The sequence below is a fragment of the Mirounga angustirostris genome, unplaced genomic scaffold (genome assembly GCF_029215605.1).
Source record: "Mirounga angustirostris isolate CCGP_5_RB_7025 unplaced genomic scaffold, mMirAng1.0.hap1 SCAF_5, whole genome shotgun sequence".
Lineage (NCBI taxonomy): Eukaryota > Metazoa > Chordata > Mammalia > Carnivora > Phocidae > Mirounga > Mirounga angustirostris.
Genome location: NW_026991713.1, coordinates 18,794,848 through 18,819,342, shown reverse-complemented (window position 1 = coordinate 18,819,342; position 24,495 = coordinate 18,794,848). Strand labels below are relative to the sequence as shown.

General features: G+C 40.7%; 1 protein-coding gene across 1 annotated transcript in view; it reads right to left on the bottom strand.

Moving 5' to 3' along the window:
* Window positions 1-14,269: 14,269 nt before the first annotated feature.
* PAH (phenylalanine hydroxylase) overlaps window positions 14,270-24,495 on the bottom strand; it is a 67,239-nt gene continuing 57,013 nt past the window's right edge. The window contains exons 9-13 of the mRNA XM_045867086.1: window positions 22,319-22,375; window positions 20,341-20,436; window positions 19,748-19,881; window positions 16,481-16,596; window positions 14,270-14,636 (exon numbers count right to left, since the gene is read on the bottom strand). Of these exons, the coding sequence (XP_045723042.1) occupies window positions 14,593-14,636; window positions 16,481-16,596; window positions 19,748-19,881; window positions 20,341-20,436; window positions 22,319-22,375 (447 nt within the window). The 3' untranslated portion in view covers window positions 14,270-14,592. The remainder of the gene's footprint in view (window positions 14,637-16,480; window positions 16,597-19,747; window positions 19,882-20,340; window positions 20,437-22,318; window positions 22,376-24,495) is intronic.

The window sequence follows — 24,495 nt, the reverse complement described above, 5'->3', positions numbered from 1 at the left end:
GAGCTCAACTGCTGAGCTTCCTTCTTCCCCATGAATAGAAGTACACTGTTGTTTCAGTAGAACAGAGATTCTTCTTCCATCCTGAAATATGTAGCAGGAGCATCTCCCCACTTCTCCTATATCGCTGGCCCCAGGGACCTTGGCAGCCATCCTTCTGTCCTCTCCTCAGCAGGATCTCTAATAGATCATCCAGTAAGGTGAATGACCATCTATGTTGTCCTTGGGTAATTTTAGTGTGTCTGGTGTCTCCATCAAACTTCGTTCATTCCCTAGTTGTGTGCAATATAAGAGGAAGCTTCTAGAAATCTCCAGTGATACCTTAGTTTATAGTTCCATGCCATTTGAAGGTCTACAAATTACATTTCCATATTTAATTTTTATTCTTTCCTCAGCTTTATGAAGAGAGCAGGGCAGGTATTATCACCCCTTAATTTAATGATGAGAAAACTGGGGCCCAGGGAGATAAACATGCCCAATATCATAGGCAGGTGGCTGAGTATAGGTTTGAATATCTACTCTAGAAGTAGTATAGATTTGAATTTAAATCCAGCCTGCTTTACAAATTTACTAGAGTAACAGTAGGAAAGTAACTTGACTTCTCTGAACTTCAGTTAACTCAGTAAAATGGAACCATTAAGGACATTTGATGTCAGGAAGAAATTACTATGTTTACAGCCTTACCACTCAATAGTACATTGCCTTTCTTGCCATGAGGAGGTATTATTATTCCCATTTTAAAGATGAGAAAACTGAGGCATAGCATGGCAGAATAGTATCACCACCAATGTGTGCTTTGGAGTCAAGCTGCCTGAGCCCAAGTCCTGGGTCCATTACAAACTAGCTAAATGATTTTGGCAAGTTACTTAATACATGCCTGGCACAAGGTAAAAGTCAATATATGTTAACTAATATTAGGCAACTTTTCCAAGGCCATAAACAAACAGTGGCAGTACTAGTTTCAAAACTAGTCAGTCTGATTCTAGAGACCATGCTCTGAACCATAACACTATGTTATTTAGAGCCAGAAAGTTAGGAGATAAGAACATAAATGTGAAAGAGAGAGAGAAAGAAAGAAAAGGTTCATTGGCTAAGGTTTAAGAGATACAAAGTACAGGAAAGAGAAAGGAGAAAATTTTGTAGAATATCAGGATATTTTTCTGTAAGGAAATAAATGGAATTTTCCCTTAGATCCCCTTTCCAAAGATTCCAATAAATAATTAAATTGCTCAAAAATTGTTCTCTGCCACAAAAGTGATGTTTCTTTAGAAAGCAATATTGTGATAAGATAGGCCACAAGACAGCACAGCTTTGTCAGTATTAAAATTTCTGAAAGAGTTCCAGCCACTCACTCTGGATAAGATCTCCATTTTGGGGGCTTGGAGATATGGAGCAGAAATTTCTAAGGCATATGCTACAGTGCATGTCCCCAGCAGCAATGTGACCTGCATACTGTGGATACTCATTCTATCCTGAGAATCAGTCAACTGGACAATCTAGATATCAACCCACTGAGAGTGTTTAGGCAGAAATCATGCTCCCTTCTTTGTCTCTATGTAGTTCCCTCTCAGTGCCATACTAATTAAACCCATTTTCCCTCTGGCAAACTGAGCCCAGGAAGTCCCACCTCTTCTTCCAAGATGGATAGGTCCCTGTCCACATTCTTGGCTTAGAGAAGAGAAATGGTCCCCTATTTTAAGCTAGTGTTAGGTGTTACCTGTGGCCACCTTCCAGGTGACAATGAATAGGCTTTGCACTGATCTATAACCTTAAAGTCTTCCAACAATCAGTACCCCCTTTGCCTCTGCTTTGCCTGTTCCAACAGCAACACCAATACCATCATATCTAACATGTAATGAGCAATTATTGTATTTCCTTGCTGAAACCAATTGTGGGTTCTGTAGAATGTTACCTCATCTTACCTCGGTTAGAGGATTATTGTCCTGTCAGATGTCTAGGATCTCTTTGTAGCTTCCAGAATCTATAATTTCAGTGCATACTATATGGTACCTTATGTTTCCTCTATCAAATATTGTTGTTCTTATCAATAGGGAAAATAAGGGTCAACATTTCTTGGACTCTTACTATATGCTGTTGTATTAAGTACTTAATATACTTAGCATATTTAATCCCTAGAAAAAAACCTGTGAGGTATGTATGTGTATATGTATGTATGTATGTATTCTTATCCCCAATTTGCGAATAAGAAAACCAAAGTTTAGTGAGATTAAATGCCATTTCCAAAGGTTACACAGTTAGTGGTGGAGGAGCCAGGATGAGAACCCAGCTTGTTTAAATCTGAACTGCCCACTCTACTATGTGGAATTGCTCCTTCCATGATACTCATGAATAGGAGGGTTCAATTTACCTTTGTCTATGTATCTGGGATTAGAATTTTTTTGCATTTTGCAAAGCATCATGTATACTAGCCTAAATCCACATTCAGATTTCTATTCTTTAAAAAAATAGAAGTTTATCTCTCAGATTCCTATGTGACAGTGACGATGGTATTTGCTTTCAGAGCAGTTGAAAAGCCTACTTGGAATACTCTTTTGGAATTTTGGAGAGTATAAGTAGTAAGTCATAGAATGGAATTCAGATAAACAAGGACATTTCACTTTCAGGGAGATAATGGTCCAAACTGGGTCCATCCTTGGTTACCAGATGGTGGCAGTTGTCAAGATCTTGTATTTTCCTTGGAAACCAGGGAAAAGTAAGGAAGAGAAATGAAGATATCTGAATTAAGAGAGAACAAAAAAAGATTAAAATTAATAATTGCATAGTATATGGGCTTCTGAATGGCAATCTTGGAAGGAAATAATGCAGAAGCTTGTATGAGCAACAGATGCTGCCATCATCATCACAAAACACTACGTACCTCTGTCCTAGTTTGGGTTCTCCCAGAAGCAGACCCTGAGGAAAGGACTCTAGTGCAAATAGCTTAAGAACTGAAGTTAGAAAAGTAGGAAAGAAAAACAGAGAAGGAAAGGCAATAATTTTTTTTAAAAGATTTTATTTATTTATTTGAGAGAGAGAATGAGAGAGAGAGAGAGAGAGCATGAGAGGGGGAGGGTCAGAGGGAGAAGCAGACTCCCTGCCGAGCAGGGAGCCCGATGCGGCACTTGATCCCAGAACTCCAGGATCATGACCTGAGCCGAAGGCAGTCGCTTAACCAACTGAGCCACCCAGGTGCCCCAGAAAGGCAATAATTAAAGGAAGTGTTATCAAGCAGCTATTACTGTGGGCAACTGAACTTAATCCCAATCAGGAAACTCTGGGAGCCAGTGTCTTGATAGAAGACTGATGGGAGGTTATTAATTTCCAGACAGTTCTGGTCTTCCATAAGGGCAGACAAAGTGCCTTAGAATCAGATAAAACTTTCAGAAAGAGAAATGCAGCTACTGGCCACTGGAATTTACCCTCTGTCCTGAAGTAGTAAGGGTAAAGAAATAGGTTATGTCACTGATAGCATCTGAAGACAAATAGAAGCTAGCATGTATTGGGTGCCTGGGTGGCTCAGTCGTTAAGCGTCTGCCTTCGGCTCAGGTCATGATCTCAGGGTCCTGGGATCGAGTCCCACATCCGGCTCCCTGCTCAGCAAGAACCCTGCTTCTCCCTCTCCCATTCCCCCTGCTTGTGTTCCTGCTCTTGCTATCTCTCTCTCTGTCAAATAAATAAATAAAATCTTTAAAAAAAAAAAAAGAAGCTAGCATGTATTGAGTACTCAGTACTTAGTACTACCATATAAACTGGGCATTATTATTGTTGACATTTTGTAGTTAACAAAAAGTAAAGGAGGGTAACATGATTGTTCATGTGCAAATATCCGGTAAATGGTAAAGCCAGGAGTTGAACCCAGGGGTTCTGAATCTTAAAACTCATCGCCTTATTCCATGTAAGTATGCGGACTATAGCTTCAAGTTCCTCAGTCTATTCCCAATTCTCCAGCTCTATCTCTTTTGCCCACGGTAAGTGGTAAGTTTTTTTGTTTTTGTTTTTATTTATTTGTTTTGTTTAGTTTCAGAAAAGATCCAAGTTGCTCCTAACAGGTTTCCATTGTCCCTTGATTTACATTTTCTAGGCAGAGTTAGTGATAATAACTGCTGACACTTCACATTCTTCTAAGTTTTATAGGTTTATCTTAGTTAATGCTCTTACCTAATCTATGAAGTAGGTACTATTATATCCCCACATATGGGTAAGGGAACAGAAGCACAATGTGGTAAATAATGTGGTGAAACCATTGATTCAGTGAATAGGAAAACAGCGGTTCAGTCTGATTTCAATTCCCTTGCTTGATCACTATGTTCTTCTCTCCTTCATCAGAAAGTTCTAAAAGAACAAAGTTTTGAGTAGACTGTGGTGCTTGGTAATTCCAGGAACCACCCTTAAAAGGAAACAATGTTAGTGAACACAGTAAATGCAGGAAAATAGTAGCACTTCATCTCTACTCAGTTTTGATTTACAAAGTCTTAATAGAAACATAGGATATTCCTCTATCTTCTGGATGAACCTGCACATCTATGAACTCTTGTTTTAAGGTATCAATAACCAGGCTGACACTGGACTTAGAAATGTCATATTTATGTAAATTTCTAGCTGGGACAAAACACCCTTGGCTTTGGGAACAGATCTGGATTCTAGATGGTGAGTATTTGTTTCAAAGGACTAAAGGGAAAGATGGATCAGTAATTGACACCTTCACGTACTTGTTTATTTCTGATTTCAGAATATTTATTTCTTTGTTTATTTCTTTGTTACAGAAAATATTGAAATATGGGGCAATTGGTAAATTGCCTCAATTGGTAAAGCATCTGCCTTCGGCTCAGGTCGTGATCTCGGGGTCCTGGGATCAAGCCCCACGTCAGGCTCCCCGCTCAGCAGGCAGCCTGCTTCTCCCTCTCCCTCTGCTCCTCTCTGTTGCTTGTGCTCTCTCTCACTTTCTCTCTACCTCACATAAATAAATAAAATCTTTTAAAAAAGAAAATTTTGAAATAAAGAAAATAAAAACAGAAAAAAACAAAATTCAAATTATTTTTAATCATATCATTTCTCTTCTCTTTAAAACAGAATATAAAGTAAAGAATGAGAGTAGTCTCCAACCCATTCCAGCCCTAGTAGTAACCACTGTCAACATTCTGGTCCTCACCAGTCTTTTCTTTCTTCTGTGATTATAGAAATATTAACCTATAGGCCATGTACATACCTATATACCATTGACAGCTTTTTTAAAAAATAAAAATATGATCATGATTTTTTCACTTAACAATACCTCCTGGACTTCCTTGATAGTATTTACAGATTTACCTCATTTTGTTTTTTAATTCCTGCACAATATTTCATTATACAGATTATAATCTACCTAAACAATCTCTTACTGATAGATATTTGACTTGATTCAAAATACTTGCTAATACAAAAATTGCTGCAAAGGTCATCTTAGTGTATCTTTTTACATTCTCCAGGTGGTGTCTTTTTAGATGATTCAGCATGAAAGATGTCAGATGGTTGGGGGTTTCCCCCTTTGAATTAACCAAGGTAAAGTCTAACTGAGTGTTTTTCTGATTCCCAAACTCCCTTCCAGTAATACTTCTGCTTCTAATTCTAGTTTAGATGCCTACAACCAGTAACAATGATTTAAATTACGAATCCTTAAAGGCAATAGTGTGTCTGCATTCCCATCCCAATATTCAACCAAGAAGAAAACCTGGTAGTTACCTTCCCTCCTCCTTCCTGCATCTTCTCTCCCTCATCTCCTACCTCCACCTAGGTGTAGTCTTCCATCTTGACCATTGCCTCCAGGGCCAGCCCTGAATCTTTTTGGATTCACAGAGACCAAAGCCTTGGAAGCTGTTGCTCAGTTGAATTGAAATATGCTTTCCATGCCTACCCACCCCATCCCCACTATGCCCCCACAAAAGGTCCATCTCCTTGAACAAAGGCTGTATCTGTGAAATGTTTCTTCAGTCTTGGAGAAACAGGAAGGCTTTTTCTCCTTGCACTCTGCCTCTACATTTATAGTGGAAGCCAGCAGAGAAGACTAACTTGAAGCAGAATAATCTCACATTCTCTCTCCACTTTTCAGCAGAAGGCAAGAGCCCCCAGGCCTCAACCCCAGCCTAGCCCTGGTCACCCACCTTCCTCTCAACTCTTTCCACAGGAGATTGCTGGATCTGGAAAGGGGAGGTGGGGAGTGGGGAGACCACCCAGTGGTTGGTGAAGCAGGGACCCTGGAAAGGGGGAATATGAGTAAAGGCATTACATATCTTGCCAACCCCTCCCCCCAAAGAGCCGGTTAGGAAGGACAAGAGTTGTGGTGTAGAGGGAAAAGCGGAGAGTGACTGAGCTTATCACCCTGGGAAATCTCAGCTCCACTGTGCAGTCTTCTGACACGTCTCTCTCACCTATCCCTCACTTGGAAGCGAAAATGGACCTAAAGAAAGAAGCGGTACCTCGACGACTTAGGTTGATTTCAACAAGCCAGCCTCCCTCGGGGAGAAAAAACAAGGTCACCTCCGCCCTGTCGACTCCCGGGGGGGCCCCGCAGCCGCCTTCTCCCCGCAGTCATCTTCCTGGGTGCTGCCTTTCTGGAGCTGAAGCTGAGCTCCCAGGGAGCTGGAGACCTCGGTCTTCATAGGGATCCCCATTGTTGATTCTCTGGCTTTGGCCCTTTGTGGGCGCCTAGCTCAAGGACGAACCCCAGGCTCCTAAAAGACACCCAGGGGTGGCTGGGGAGGGAGCAGAGCCAGCCGCACTCCTTGTCCTTTCGGGTGGAACTGGAGACTGCCCCGGAACCGCTGGGCGGGAGCTGTCCGTGGTCCTGGCCTACGTCAACGCTTGGATATTTAAGGCCAAGAACAGAGCGCCCATCTTCCACTACAGCTGATGAAGGAGTCCCAACTGTAGAGCTGGAACTGATTTTAATGAACCTGCTCGCATGCAAGGTCTGAGAGTCACGTTTCCGCACCCTCCCGAGCGTTAAGTCATTGCCTGGGCGAATCTGAAAATTTCTTTTCACGTTCCCCTTCTGTGCCAGCTCCCCTTTCTGGATTTAAAAGAGGTTAACTCTTTTGACGTTTCCCATCCTCTCACACTGCCCCCTCCTGGAATCTATTCTTCCTCCAGCTCCCTCCCCTGCCCCACCTCTGGACAAGCGAGAGGTGAAGACTGCATAGCTACGTGCTTATGCCATCTCTACTCCTGATCCCCAAGCCATCAAGCTGATCCTGATAATTTCAGGGCAGGCTGAAGCTGGGATTGGCTTAAAACCCATTACCATATGTGGAGGGGATGAACCTTTAATGCCAAATAGAAACTGAATCTTCGAAACAATGAGGTTTAATCCTCTTTAAATGAACCCTAAGTCAAGCAGAGAAAGTCAATTATCATATGGTTTCACGTACTTGTGAAACATAAGGAATATCATGGAGGACATTAGAAGGAAGGGAAAAATGAAGGGGGGGGAATCGGAAGGGGAGACGAACAGTGAGAGACTATGGACTCCGAGAAACAAACTGAGGGTTTTAGAGGGGAGGGGGGTGGGAGGATGGGTTAGCCGTGTGATGGGTATTAAGGAGGGCACCTACTGCATGGAGCACTGGGTGTTATATGAAAACAATGAATCATGGAACACTACCTCAAAAACTAATGATGTACTGTATGGTGACTAACATAACATAATAAAATTTAATTTAATTTAAAAAAATAAATGAATCCTGTGCTTGCAGTTTCATCTGAGCTGATTCTGAACCAGGACTGTAAAATGGAGGTTGCCTTCTTTTAGTTTGGAGAGCTTTGGGAGAGGGACGGAAAAAAGAGGCTGAAGAATGGGGTGTTGCATAGGTGGAAACATAGATCTCCTAAATCAGTTCTGCTCAGTGGGGCCACTGAGGTGCTGCTGGGTCGCCCTCACAGTAAACATTTTAATGCTCCAGGTCTCACGCGGAGCAGGAAATAGACGGTCAAACAAATACTTGTTAAATTAATCCCGAAAAGTGCAATAAACTGCTATTTTAATCATTATAATTTAATTGCTTATCTCTTCCCCCTGTCAGACTATACAGTTGATGGAAGATTTCTGGCGACATTTATTCTACAATCCTTTAATGAATGGGGATGGAGCAATATTTTTAGAGGAACAGGATTCCTTCTTATTACATCAGCTTATTTGAAGGATTAATTTGTCCTAGCCTATTTTGCAAGAATCTTTATTTCTACTTTGCCCTATACATTGGCTTTTTATAGGGTGGGCTTTGGAGCAAAGTGCTCAGAGGAGGAAATGGTCTGACCACTGTTCCAATGACTTTTATTTTTAAAACTGGTCTCCACTTACTGCCCATGGAAAGATTAATAGCTCCCCAAATCTCATTTCCTTTTTTAAAAAAATATTTTATTTATTTATTTAAGAGAGAGCACAGCGCACAAGCGGGGTTGGGGGGGGCAGACAGAGAGGGAGAAGGAGACTACCCGCTAAGCAGGGAGAAAGGTGAGCAGATCCTAAGACCCTGGGGTCATGACCCAAGCAGAAAGCAGATGCTTAACATTCTAAGCCACACAGGCACCCCCAAATTTCATTTCCTGAGGGGATCTTAAAATTAGGCAGCAAGGTGAAACCATTTTTTCTTGTATTGGTTCCTCAGTAGAACATGTCTGGAGAATGTTCGGTTTTTAAATCAATCTTGTTTATGTTAACTATTTCATAAAGTGAGCACAACATGATATTCTCAGTTGAGAAATAGTGTCTTTAGCAGCAGAGCAAATACTGGCTTTTTGGACATTGTGATTTAAAACTGTACTGGTAATGCCTCAGCTCTGGAAGAAGGGAACTGTCTAATGGCATGCCAATTTCAGAAATGAAGGTGGAAAGTGAAGTTCTGTTGTTTTAGCTTCAAACAGGACATTTCCATTTCAATCTTCAAAGTTGTCCCTTTCACATACAGTTTTAGCTTCAAGTTGATATAGATTTCCTATTTTACTGCTCACGACATTTATATGTACATATAGATTTGGGCTGTTTTGAAAGGTTTAAATTCTGCTTTGGTCAAATTCTTTTCTCAAATGGAAGCCAGAGAGTCTTTATGTAGGCCACTCTAATAACTGTCCTTTTTTGGAGGGGGGAGAAGAAGAACCAACTGAGATCATATTGCTGAACCAAGATGAACAAAAATATAATAACTAATTCTTATGGGAGCTCATTTGTGCTTTATAACAGAATAATAAACATTTGAAATTGCTAGATACTGCTGAAAGTGATTGAGAAGCTTCTATGTACACGATATGCTATTTTATCTTTGTGACAATCTTGTGAGGTAGGCATGCATCTTCCCTATATTACAGAGGAGCAAAATGAGACTAAAGGAGAGTAAGAGTCCATCCAACTAGGTTCAGCTTGATGGAAAAACTGGCATTCGAATTGGGATTACCAGAGCAGCACTACTGAGAAATGTTACACCCTTCCATTTCAAACATTATTGCATGGGAGTGCACCACTAAAAAAACAAACTAACTAACAAAAAAGTACCTGGCTTTACTCTGTATAAAGCACAAAAAACTGGTCATTGCCACCAAGGGAATAAATGTCACACTTGTCTATTCTGTCTTTCCATTACTCAGCCAAAATTTATTCAACGTCTGCAGTGAGCAGAGACAATCATCAGAGTCATGCTTCCTGGCTTCTGTACTAACTTCTTCATGACCCTTACCCCATCCTGACTTTTGTTCCCAAAAAGGGTAGGCTCTGGGGCTTTACCACTCCCTTCCATGCCAGTGGTACCTTTCTGGCTGTCCATGGTGCTGAGAAACTCTGCTCTGACAGGTGTGAATAGTCTTGTCCTCTCACTCCTCTCCAGCGTCAGCATGCTCTCCTGTGAGGCACTTCACGTCATAAAACCACTATATTCTAATCCCAGACTTCCCTCCACTCTAGGAAACAATTTTTTCCCCCAAGAGGGACTCAGCAGGGAGCCTCTTGTCTCTCTGACTTTCCCAAGGACATTCAGGGAATAGAAAGTTTTGGAAAGGTTCTGTTTTCTCCTTCCCCACTCCAAAATTTGACTTTTTGTTAAGCCAAGGAAATGGAGCTCATTGGGCACCACAGCTTCAGGGCTGGTGGCAGAGAGGAGTATTAGGACCCTGTAGGAGATAGAAAGCCTTCATAGTCCAGCAGATACCCTTTGCAAATAATGCTGTTGCTCCAGACTGATTCTCTACTCCTGGGTGGTGTCAATCCCTGAAGACCCTCCAAAGAATGGCTTTGAAATACATTCTCCCACAAACAGGGCCGGTAAAGGCTATGGGAAGGGCCAGCTTCTCTGTGCCTGTGTTGGCCGAGTCTCCAACTCAGTCCCAAATATCATCTTGTGGCTTCTTCGAGGTCAAAGGGATGGTGTGTGTGTGTGTGTGTGTGTGTGTGTGTGTGTGTGTGGTGTGATGGGATGAGTGACTTCTGAAAGAAACCCAAAACCCACATTTTAGAGACATAAGTGAAAAACTCAAAGATACAAATGAAGATGCATTCCTAATCCCTCTTCTAAGTCCAAACTCCACTCTCCCCTGACCACTCAGAAGGAATAGTGGAAATCGGCCCTTTGCCACACAACCCTCTCCATTTGCAAGGAGATTCCATAAGAGGACAGGAGGCAGCTGATATTTCTTTGAGAACCTTTAGGAATAAAGAGACCTCAGGGAGGACTAAGTTTATTTCTTTTTAAGTAGATATTCCTTAATTTACTTCTAGGAAGAGTAAATCATAAACATTCAAAGTATGCACCAATTTTAATAAACTCAGTAAAGGATACTGATACATTTACTTTCTTTGGACATCATCTAACTCCAAAGAATGATCTGAGAAAAAAATAAAGGCTGCAGTTCAAGCTATAATCATTTATCTTTTATCCATTTAGGAAAACTGGAAAATAAGCAGGTATTATGCTCCCTGCTTTGCTCCCTCAAATTGGAGACTCAGGAAATCCATCCATCTTTCAGGGAGGTATATCTTTAAAAAAAAAGGATTTATTTATTTATTTCAGAGAAAGAGCACACAGAGGGAGAGACAGAGGGAGAGGGAGAGAGAATCCCAAACAGACTCTGTGCTGAGCACGGATCCCCATGCAGGGCTCGATCCTGGGACTCAGGGAGGTACATCGTTTTGTCTTTTTTCTCAGGAATGTTCTATTACTTAGAGACTATTGTCATAAAAGAAAGTGTGCAAGAAACATACAAAAGAAACATTGTTGAAGAGCAATACTGAACAACTATGAATCATATTGTAGAGAAGAGTTGTATGTATATACTAAAAGGCTAGATTCAATCTTCTCTACAATTACTTACCACTCTGAGTTTATTCTTTAAGCTTACTACACAGGAGAAGGTAAACTGTATCTTGGAGCTAGCAGAATTAAAAGTGAGATTATAAATGAGAAAATTCACAGCACAGAAACTATTAAAGCCATTACTAGCACATATCAAATCTACTACTGTTTATAGTTTTTGAAACTGCACAGGAAAACTATTAAAAGGCAGGGATCTTGTGTGTGTGGTGGGGGTGGGTGGGTACGCACTCCACTGGAAAGAAGCTTTGATCATTTTTTTTTTCCTCTTTCCTTTGCAGAGTCCATTTTTATAGCCTCTCCTATTTTGTCCCCTCTGTAATTTTTTGCAACTGTTAGGCAAGGCACTCATTGCTTTCTGACCATTTCAGCTCCACTGTGGATAACTGAAACATTTTATTGATACAATTTTGCTTCCTTTATTAATTAACAAACATTTATTAAGTACTTTCATATGTAAGTTGTTGTTCAACAGTATAAATACAAACTACTTAGCCATAATCTACTCTAAAGGTACAATATCTTCTTAAAAAAAAATTAAATTAAGATGCAAAATGTTCTATAGCATTTTAAAGGGAAAATTGCAAATTTAGTTGTTTCTCAAGTTTTCCTGCAAAATAGCTTGTTTGTGAGAGACAATCTTCACTACACTCCCTATGATTCACCTCACTCAGAAATTTTTTTAAGGATTATTAAGCACCTATTATGTACTATATGCTAAGGTTTCTAGAGGTAAAGACAGGCAAGGTTCATATTTTTATGAAGTTGACATTTTAGTGTTAGATTCTTTGATAAACAGTCAAGCTATATAACTTAGGAACCTAGAATTAAAATTTAAATTGATCCTTTTAGAAACTTATTGAACACTAATACTAAAAATTTTTAATGTTCTTACATGTATTTCTCTTTTTTGGACACAATAGGGATAGCTATCAGTAAAGCATTACTATTGTTTCTAAAAAAAAAGCAGCCCATTTACTAAATATTAAAGAGATAATACTAACACATGAAAATATATTGAATCCATTGCTGTAAGTTGGGCTTTATATCCAGATAAAAAGAACTAAGTACTGAGTAACACATTACTAAAAAATCAAAGATTATCTTCTATTCAGTATGTAATTTTTTCTGCAAAATTGCAAACTAAACCTAAGCTTTAACTTCAAACACATTAAATTTTTTTCAGTAAGACTAAAAAGCACTACAAAATAAAATATCCAGTCTAAAATACTATAAAATATTTTAGTTCCAAAATCAAGAACTTCTCTAATTTACATTTATGCGATCTGAAGAGAAATCAGAGTAATATAAAGTAAAGAAACATTTATCAAAATAGTCCCTTTGCAGGGTGTTTGGGGTCTAAAAAACAGATAAAAGAACATTACCACTTTTAGAATCAGCGTTTGTCAGTGGGTTCTACAGAGGCATGAGGAAATAAATACAGATGTGCAAACCCAACTTCAAAGCAATGAGATCTCAGACACAATCAGACCAAATTGTTCTAGCATATTTGGGCTGGTATTATTACAGTTAGTGGGTCAGGGACATCTGTTTAAAGATACATGTTAGCATTTGAATTGTATTTCAGGGCTGGAAGAAAACTTCATTCATCCAGTTAAATAAACTCCTTCATTGTTCAAGTAAAACTGAGATCCAAAGTAAATTATGCAAGGTGGCATAATTGGCAATTGGCAGAACTGGCCACCAGAAGTCGTTTTCTCAAACTTAATGTACCCAATAGACTTCACTGGGCACAAAAAACAAAACAAAACAAAAACAAAACACCTGGGGTACTTAAAAATGCTCCCTCCCTGGATATTCTAGTTGGATAGAGCTGGGATGTGCCCAGGATTTATTGTTGATGATGATACAGCTGGTTTGAGAATCACATGTGAAGAAATACTATGCAAGTCCTTTAAGATTTAACTATTTCCAAAATAAAGTGTTAGAGTGAAAATTTCAAAGCACAGCTTTAAAGATGCTGTTATTCTCCCTACTGTTTCTCAGATACTCATGCTCATGTATGTGTAAAATGTACAGCCAACAGAAGTTAGTCTGTTGACTCTCCAGACATAACTTGGATTATCACAATGAACTCCTGTAATGGGTTGGAAATCTGAGACTGATCATTTTTTCATGTCACAAGATTATCCAGTTAATGTATTTCTAAGGCAATGGAGAGGAATATTTCCTTCCAAGAAACATTTGGAACAGCAAAATTTTCTAACCACTAGACTTTTTTTAACATAACATAAAATTCTCACTTATGTTGAGGATTTACTATTTAATAATGTATTCCCTTATTCTTTCAATGAGTATTTATTGAATATCTACCAGTCAAGCCTTCAGTTAACATCTGTTGCATCACATGTGTCTGCAAAATATCTACAAAACAGATGACAATTAATTGGAAAATGATACTGAAAGTTGTGGGAGTCAGGTGAGGAGTTATATTACCTTCTATGGCAGTATTTATGATTACAATAAAATATACAGAAATGCTTCAATATTATGCTATGAACTTCAACCTTTATAACTATTTTAATGGGCTTTTGAATTAAAGGAAATCTACATGGGTAAAACACAACAATAATTAGAATCATAGTTTACTGAAATAGAAAATGACTTTTGTAGGTTAAGATTTATACTAAATCAACAAATTCAATTCTAATGACAAGCTTGTGTTTTACATTGAGTGATATATATTCTTTTTTAAAAAAAGATTTATTTATTTATTTATTTGAGAGAGAGAGAGAGAGCAGGAGAGGGGGGAGGGTAGAGGGAGAAACAGACTCCCTGCCGAGCAGGGAGCCCGATGCGGGACTCGATCCTGGGACTCCAGGATCATGACCTGAGCCAAAGGCAGTCGTTTAACCAACTGAGCCACCCAGGCACCCGAGTGATATATATTCTTTTAGGAATTCTCTATGGCAAATAACAAAAGCATATATGAAGCTTGAATAAATGAGGTCCCAATTTTAATTAACTTTGATGAAATGTGACAGATTATTGATTTTAATTGAATTGAGAGCACGGGATTATCATCTCTAAATCAAAGATGACCCCAAAAGATTATGCTTTGGGGTATGTATTAATATGATGTCATTTCAAGTTATTTTGATTTATTTGTTCATCCTCCATCTTGTTCCAAAAAGCATTTAAGTCTATCAATTCAAATTAAGGTTTGCTTTTCAAACTTTTTCAGATGAAATGAAAGTAGTTGGATTTCCAGCAACAGATTCTCAGTTGACAGGTTTTGTCCATGGTTTCATTTTATTTTCTGGAGGGCACTACAAAGGATTCCAACTTCACCTACAAAGAAAAAAAATGGGCCACTTACATCATGAGAAGACACCCTTTAAATTTCTTTTTTTTTTAAAGATCATATTTATTTATTTGACAGAGAGAGACACAGCGAGAGAGGGAACATAAGCAGGGGGAGTGGGGGAGGGAGAAGCAGGCTTCCTGCCAAGCAGGGAGCCCGATGTGGGACTCGATCCCAGGATCCTGGGATCATGACCTGAGCGGAAGGCAGACGCTTAACGACTGAGCCACCCAGGCGCCCACACACCCTTTAAATTTCTACAATGTGTAACACTTTAGGGGATTGGTGGGATGTATGGATAGGCTGGGTACCACCCAAACCTTCAAGGAGCTTACAGATTAGTTATGGTGATAGGATTTGGGCAATTATAGCATGGGGACTTACAAGTTTTAATGTAATTAGCTTCCTCTTTCCATTGAAGGAGTTAACAGTTTTCTCTCTTTTTCTTTTACAGGACCATCTATAGATGTTTGCAAGGACCTAAGCCATGAAACCTAAAAGTGTGGTTCACATGAACCTCCTGTGTCAGGATCACCTAGGGCCTTATTACAAATACAAACTCTCAAGACTTACCACAAATTTAGTAAATTTAGTCTGGGGCTATGAGCCAGGACTGTTCACTTTTAACTAGCTCTCCAAATGATTCTGATGTACACTAGGTTTGAGAATGCATGGTCTAAGCAGATAACCTAGATTGCTAGACCACTGGACTACAATGGAGGTGCTCCCATTCATGCCATATTCTCAAATGCCAAGGGGCCACAGGAACAAAAACACTTCAAAAAAGTAGAAGGGGCCCTGGAGATGGACAAGCAATATCAGTGGGGTATTAGAGGGATACTTCAAGCCCACCTGCCTTTTTGGCCTTTGTTAGCGTTACATAAGGTAGGAACCTCCACTTAACCTAGAATTCCTCCCTTTAGGCTTCTCACCCCTTTGATGGTTTCATTCATCCATTTAATAACTCTTGAGGACCTAATATACTTTTTTAGGACTAGAGCTAGGTACCAGGGATTTGACAGTGAACCCAACCTGGTCCTCTACTCAGGTCTTGTTGGGGAGTCAGACAAGTAAACAATTACAGAACAATATAGTGATATGTGCTCTGAGAAAGGGATCTGTAGGAATGCCAAGAGAGGAAAGACACCCAAACCAGTCTTCCTACAAGAAGAGATACCTATGAAAGACTTAAAAGATGAACTGGAATTGGGGACCTCTAAATGAGAATGGGCATGAGAGTATTTTAAACATAAAGTATTGCGTGAGCAAAGGCCAGAAACCAGGCGGGAGTATGGGAAGTAAAATCTGGTCAGTGTTGTGGAGGGGAGTTTGAAGCACTGGAAAGAAAATACAGTGAAGAGCAATGTAATACTGTGATTTTTTAAATGAACAACTGTTATAATATCCTCATTGTCCTGGAAGCATGGAAGGCCGATGGTTGAGCTACTAGATGGCCAATAAAGTAGCTAGAACCTGTCTTATAAGGGCTGGAATTCCAGGCACAGCCATATCCACTGGGCACTTAAAGGAAACAGACTGGAGAGGCAAAGGAGAAAGAGGGACATGGCAGTGACAAGCCAGGGTGGAAAGCTGGTATGGTGGTGGGAGGTAGCATAGAATCTAGGAAGGTCAAAGAAGAAAAGATACTCCAAGCAATTCTGGCCTTTTTACCTAATTTTTCTCCCTCAACAAACAAAAGGCTTACCTGGAGGTGCTTTTCTCCTTAATTCAATATTTAATAAATTTCTTTTTGTTCCTATGGTGAGGGTAAGAAAATACAACTCTCTATTTCTGGTAAAGAGAGTGGCCTCCTGGGGTGTAAGTTACTTACTGTTGATGGAGTCGGCCAAAATCTTAAGTTGCTGTGTATTGTCCAAGACCTCAATCCTTTGAGTGTATGGGTCATAACGAACTGAGAAGGGCCGTGGGATTGTAGCAGCAAAGTTCCTGAAACCAAATCCACAAAGCTCAGTAAAGGGCACCATTCAGGGAAAAATAATTCTAAAAGATTTCTCAGTGGCATTTCACTTCAATCTCACTAGAACAGGGGCTCTGAGAAGTGAAATGGAATTTTAGTGAGATCCTTTTGGGAAGCCTTGTGTGCTGTGTATGTGTCTAGGTGTATATACAAACACACAGAATACAGTAAGGCCAAAATTCTTACCATTAAATAAAATCAAAAGAGCAAACAAATCTAGCCAAAGAATGCTATAGAAAAAAATAAGCTCTGAGATGCTTGGAAATCAATGCAAGGAGGGAAACACAGCTCTCAAGAATGGAAGAAAATACTATGTTATTAATGAAACTTAACATGAATTGAGTGCCTCCTATGTACCAAAACTATGTGAGGTCCTAATTGTTCTATACTTTTTACAACTATCATTCCTAACTTAATCTTCATAAAAACCTTAGAAGGAAGGTACTATTACTATCCCTATTTTACTGATGAGAAAACTGAAGTTTAGGGAGATTCAATGACTACCAAGGACATACTGGCAATAAATTGTGCAGCTGAAACCCTTTTCAGGTAGTCTGACTCTGGCCTGTGTTCTTCACTTCTTTGTCTTCTTGATGCATTCATTACTCCTGGGTCTAGGAGGAATGTACCAGGAGGACCTTATAAGGGACATTAAGCAATGCAAATAATAAGATATCCCCCAATAACCTATAAAATGCAATGGCATCACAAATAATATTTCTAAGTTGGCTTCTGGTGAGAGTTGAATCTGCCATACTGAGAAGACAATTCTAAGGGAAACTAGTGGGCTCTCCAAGTTTGGCAAGAGTGGTGAATCATCATGGCTGGAAACCCAAGTTCCAGAGCCAGGCACTGGGCTCAAACCTTGCCTCTACCAATGACAGCCCTTGCAAGCTGCACCTCGGTGTCCTCATTCCTCTATACAACTGGAACAGAGCAGTACTACCTGAGAGGGTCATAGGAAGTGCTGTTATAGTATAGAGTAAGTGCTACATGAGTGTTAGCTGTTCTCTTTCATTAGTGACTGGGGACTCAAGAAGAACAAATGGTGAAGTATATGTCTCCACCTCTACTTCTCTGAAAATAGCTTTCTCAACCCCACTGGTGACATGAAGCATGTAATGCATGTCCGTGATTTGGCCTGCTCTGCATCTCCTCCTTATTCCCATCGTTTACCTCATCTTTGCTTCACGCAATCTGCCTCTATGCCAAGAGAGGGGTTCATCTAGGCAGTCAGTCTCAGGGCCCAGCCCCTCCTCTAGCCAGAGAGTGGGCACATGACCCACTCAGCATTGTTTCTTTCTGCCTAGAACTTGAATCTTGAAACTGAAAATGGTTGAAGCTGGTTTCTCTTAGCTGGGAGGCTTTGAGAGAATCCCTTCCTTTTCTGAACCCTGTTTTTCAGCATTCCCTTTGACTCTGTGAGTCACCTCTCAGCAGGATGGAGTTTTTGTGGGTGTCTCCTCTGGGCTGTGGGTACTGACAGAGCGGGTGGGATTTCAAAGGCCCAAAAAGTCTAGGTTCTGGAAAGCTCTTCTCTGCTGGTCTGGGATTGATCACTTCCTGGGTTAAAAAGTCATCATCAGGAGGGCCCATTTAAATGTGATCCTGGTTTGATAGATCCTGTTTTGAGCACCACTGCCTGGGTCTAAACCCTGGGTCAGCCACTTACCAGCTGTATGACCCTGGGTGAGTCTTTTACCCTTTCTATGATTCTGAACCCCACCTGCAAACTTCATAGTCTTATCTGAAGTTTAAATGAATCAATACATGAAAAACAACTTAGAACATTTGGTATTTGGTAATAGGTGTTAATACATTTAATCTTCTTCTTCTTCTTTCTTCTTTCTTCTTTCTTCTTCTTCTTCTCTTTCTTCTTCTTCTTCTTCTCCTTCTTCTTCTGATTATTATTACCCAGGAGGGATAATGCACAAACCCACTGAAATCCATAACCCCAAAAGGGTCCCAGAAATGGCAGAGAGGAACCTTTAGGGGCTAGAGGAAGGTTATACTCCCAGTAAGGAGTGGAGATTTAGGAAATAACTAGAAATGAATAACTGAAAGAACTTGAAGGCCCTGGAAAGATAGGAGGAAGGGAGACATTTTAGGCCAAACCATGTGGACCTGTGGGCAAGCATTTTACCTTCCATCACCTGAGCTCAACACAGTGGAAGCTGGTATACCCAGCTTCGTGGGATCCCAAAAACCTATATATCTATGTCTATCATCCCTCATGGATAAGATATAAAAAAAAGTGGTAACAAACACTGAGTATCAGGATAGCCATGTCCAGGTAGACCCTCTGCCTGGCCTGTCTCTTGCTAGGAGGAGAGTCCTCAAGTGGATTATAGACAGGGCTGTCAGCTCAGTGGGCTGAGAATCTGAGTCCTGATAGCTTTCCATCCCCATCAGCCTTTTGCTGGATTGTCTCTGAGATTAATGCACTTGCCTATTACTTATTGCATGCTTACTATGTATCAGGCACTTCTCCAGAGACTGCAGAAAGAACAGGAAAACAAAAAGGACAAAAATTCCTAACCAAATAGAGCTTAAATCATATAATATATTAAACATTAGCAGGTGCTAAAGAGAAAAATAAATTGCAGAAGGGCGTAAGGAGTGTGGGGATGGGGCTGGGTAGGGATTTTAAGTAAGTTGGTTAGTTAGAGAAAGACACACAGAGAAGGTTAAATGTGGGTGAAGATTTGAAGGAACAAAGGGGGTGAATTATGCAGATGTTGGGAGAATAAAGTGAACAAGGAATTCCCCCAGGTTAGAAGAATCCTAGGAATGATTTGTTGGGGACCTTCTGTGGCTACTCTGTACACAGGAGAGAGTTCAGTGTCTGGGCTTAGTGGCTACATTAAAACAAGGATCCAGTGGCAGAATTGTCTGCAGGGGTCAACATGTCCAGACAATAATCTGTGAAATGGGGTCCCACTAAGGAACCCCTCCCAAACATAAAGTGGAAAAGGAAAAGGGTGGGGAGGCTCTGTCTGCTGCATACTGTTGCTATAAGCATTGGAGTCCACTCTCCTGGACAACCACATACAGATCAATGGCATCAGACCAAATCAGGAGTCCCCAAGATCTTTTGACACACCTTGGTCACCACCTCACCTCACTTTCTCCTTTGCATCATTGAAACTCTCAGCCACATAATAGAGGGGCTGGAACTCTGTGACGGTGTACTCCTGCATGGCTGTCTTCTCCAGCTCCAGGGGGAGGAGCTTTGGCGTACCAGACAAGCAGTACTGCAGGCAGCAAGTGGAAAGTTTTCACAGGTAAGTCTGGGTCAGTGGTTCCTTTTGCCTCCCATAGGCTGTTTGTGCACCTCCTCCCATCTCATCCTGATTCCTTCCACACCCCAGCCCAAATGCAGTAAACTAAATTATTTCACATATACTAGATCCTACCCTCACAGCCCATCTAAAACCTATAGTCCAGCTAGAAAGGAGTAATTCCGTCTAGCCATTTTCATGTGAGATGATCAATAGAGGATGTGAGAGCCAACCACATGGATTTGCTACATCTGTAGGCACAGTTCAGCCTTGGGATTGGGAGGCCCTTCTGTTTTGTAGACTTGTGTACTTGCAGTTCAATTTCTACATCTAACACCCAAAGTCATGAACAAATCAGAGCTGCTAAGGTACCAATCATTTGAGGATTAACCCCTGGGTTAAATCTCAAAATGGGTATTAATGGGGTCATACCTGTAATTCACCAAAAGACGACAGGAGCCCAGCACCATACGCCTTTATGGAGTCTCCTTGTTTGCAGAGGCCAAACTCCACAGTAAACCAGTAAATCTGGAATGGAAAGTGAGGTTGAGAGCACACCCCAAGGAAGGGAAAGGCAGCAGATGCCCCAGGGCTAAGGACGGGACTGTCCAGGTGGGCGTTTGTACAGGTCTGTTCTCTGAATCACCATGACCTGGGGTCACTTCTCCGTGTTCTGTCTTACTCTATCCAGTCACTGGTTGAATCAAGAGTTGGCTGAATGTAAGATGTGATAAGAAGCAGAGAGGGAGTACTGAGGAAGCCCCAAGAAGATACCCCCAAAAGGTAACTCTAGATGACAGGAATTCCTCAACCCCTTTTGCTTTCTTCTCTGTGGCATTAACTATAACGAGATGTTCCTTTTATTTGGTCAGACTTACCATGCAAACCCATCAAGCTCAGTCATGGGAGGTAGAAGACCAGGTAGTGATAAAATCATGGAGGGCATCCTGCCATTCATGCTAAAACTTGGGGTGTTTCTGATGTACTGCCAACAACTGCACTTATGCTTCTCAAATAACCAAGTCCTTTTCTTTAAACAGCTCCCAGTCCAACATGTCCTAGATGCCTGGCCTGAGGAAGGTGATCCTGGAATTCTGGCATAACCCTATTGACCAGGGCCAAGAGAAACCTTGGGCCCAGTTAGATGCTGGAGACAGTCATGGTCTTAGAGAATTAGGGATGGGTTATGAGGTAAGTCTGTTTATTGCACTAAAGAATGTGAAACTTGGGAAGGCTGTCAGCTTAATCAGTCTCACCTCCTCACGTACAGATGATGTGTTTTCAGCCCAGAGAGGTCAAGCAATATGCATCCAGTTACATAGCAAATCAAAGGCAGAGCAAGAACCTAGAGCTGTTCCCAGCCCAGTGTATCAATAGTAAGGTTTTTGTTTTTGTTTTTTGAGAAGTTACGTTGGCGATGAATACTTTTATCATTGTCATAGCAGGTAACATGATGCTCTGAGTTCTTAGTTTGTTTTCTTCCTACAAGTGAGAGATTCCAAGATCTTCAACTTCTTTGAAAGCTGCTTCTTGCATCTATATAGAATCTAACATTTAAAAATTTATGTTCACACACACTTAACTCTTCAGACCCTTATGATATGCTTTTTAGGTGGGCAGAATATAAACTAATATAACCATTTTTAGAGATGAGGAAGCAAAAGCTGCTTGCCCAGCGGCTCAGAGCAGCTGGTCAGTGAGAAAGAAACTTCTGGAAATTTTTGCTCTTCTAAACCGATTTCATAAAATTCTAAACTGATACATCTTATTGATAAATTCTCATTCATTTGTGTCCCTTAATTCCTTACAAAGCTTTATTTTTCATCTTCCAGACTGAACAAATTGTAAGAAATGTGACTCAGACACTGGGGAGGGATAAACTCAAGTTGGAAAGGAGTCTGTAGGAAGAAAACCCCCTACTGTGAAGAGTTGTTGATTCTATGCTTCAATGGATGAGTGTCATCACATTCACTGGGGAGAGAGAAGTGTTCAATAAGACGAGAAAAACCCACCCACATTTCCAACCTTGTGTCTAATAAAGGAAAGATCCTAATGCTAGATCCAGTGCAAAAGAGGTGTGTAAATATTTCCTCTTCAAAGCCATGAATCCAGGCTATTCCCCCCACATACACTTTATGCCCAAAGGTTCTCAAGGGTTATCATTACAGCCCATTCCTGTTTAAGATACTTTGTTTAAAATTACATGCAAACATTTGCATGTAGCTGATTTCAAAATCAGACCATTAAGGAAAAATCAAAATGTGAAATTTCATTTGTGTAAATGTAAGTCAGCATATTCTGATATCTTCCCCCAGATGACCTGGATTTCAGGGGAGGATCAAAGCTTTGAATATCTGAGGGCTACAGCCTATTGCACTCTCACTATCCACCAGAGGCAGAGGGAACTTACTGTGGCGAGTTTCTCAATGTACTCATCAGGTGCACCCAGAGAGGCAAGGCCAATTTCCTGTAATTGTAGAGAAACAGAGTCACTGGCATGGCTGTGGTCTGCCTAACTTCAAACTTCACCCTCAGCTCCGACCTTGTACTTGCCAGGTGATGGGTGACCAGATGCCTTCAGAAGGGCCCAGATAGACCCTGATTATTCTGTTAGGTCTTCCCTAGTCACACATCATAGAATCATAGATCTCTATAGCAGGAAAACCTTATTTCATCACTTGGTCTTTTGTATTTACTTTACAAATGAGAAAACTGAGGCACAGAAAAGGGAGCTGACCTACTCAAGGTCACACAGTAGGTTGTGTCTGAAGTTTCATTCCTTGATTACAGCTCAGTGATTATTCTCCCATAGCTCAAGCAGAACATTCCTGGCATACAAATGAGTGCCTTAATCATGTATCATGAAGATACCAGAGGAGAATTGCTGAGAAATGCTTGACATCCATCCAGGTAAATACTAGCTAGAGAGTCTGAAATACTATGGACCACTTCTCATTGCAGCTCCAATTACAGAATTCCCCTAGTGGTCTGTCTTTGTCCCTTTTACAACATTTTCTCCAGCCTGCTTTGTATCAGACAGAGTGTATATACACAAATAAATATATTTGCTTTCCCTACTATATACATTTATTCACTCCAAAATGTTTGTTGAATGCCTTCTATATAGTTGGCAGTATACAAAATCAAGAAAGGTCCTGGACATCATGGTGTTTACATTTAAGGCAGACAATAAATAATAAGCATATACATAGGTATATTAGAAGGAATAAGTTATTTGGAAAGAAGAAACAAAAGAAGAAAGGGACAAGGGGAAGTGGGAGTGCCAGGAGAATGGGTCGGGGGGAGGGCCTGCAATTTTGAATAGGGTTTCAGAGCAAGCATAATTGAGAAGGTGATATTTGACCAAAGACTTGATAGAAGTGAGGTTGTTGGCTCTGCTGACGTGTGAGGGAAGATCATTGTATAAGCCACATGTATAGTCAGTGATAAAGCTCTCTAAGGAGGAGAAATGTCAGTAGGTTCAAATAACAGGGAGAGACCAGTATGGCTAGAACAGAATAAGAGTGGGGAGAGTGGCAGGTGGTATCAAAGAGGGATCTGGAGCTCAGTCATATAGAACATTTTTTGGCTATTTTAGGTTTTAGGATTTTCCTTTCAGTGAAATGGGAGCCACTGCAAGGTTTTGAGCAAAGAAGTGGTAAGGCCTAATTTATGTCATCCAAGATTTACTCTGGCTGCTATGTGAGAACAGATTGTAGGGGATCAAGAGTAGAGGCAGATAGACCAGATAGGAGGCTACCACAGTCCCCAGGGTGAGAAACAATTGTGGCTGAGACCAGCTTGGTAGCAGTTGATGTGATGGACAATGGTCAGATTCTACACATATTTTGAAGGGAAAACACATACAACTTTTAGACAGATTGGTTACGTGTATTTGAAGAAGAAGCAATAATGTACCCTAAGTGCTTTTGGTTTGAGCAACTGAAAGGCTGGAGTTACCATGAACTAACATAAGGAGGGCTGTGGTTGGAGAAGGCTTGAATGGGAAGATCAGGAATTCAGTTTTGAACAGGATGAATACAGATGTGTAATAGACATCCAAGTGGAGAGATTGAGTAGGTGCTTGGATACATAAGTCTGAGTTTGGGGACTAAGGTCTGAGCTGAAGATATTAATGTGTTCATCAGCAGGATAGAGATGATATTTAACACCATGAGTTTGGGTGAGATAGCCAAAGGAATTGGCGTAGACAGAGAAGGACTAAGGATTGGGCTTATTTTGAAGCAAGAGACTACATGGTCTTCATCTCTGTATCCCTCTCTGGGCCAAACTCAGAGCCTGGCCCATATTACATACTAAGAAAATGCTGAGTTAGAGTGAACTAAATTCAGACAGTTTGGCTCTCCTCTCTTGCCCCTGCCCCCATCTCTGTTCCAGCCATCCTATCCAGGCATGCCACAGTCTAACAGAAGACATTGAAACAGTGCTCTGTTCTCATGGTCACCATTCTTTGTGAGCCCAAAGCTTGCTTAAAACAAGGGGTCCCAAGATTTTTCTGTGTTTCATCCCCATCCCATCTTGCACTCTAGTGGGAAGCAAGTCCTCCTTTTAGATCCAAAAAGAATG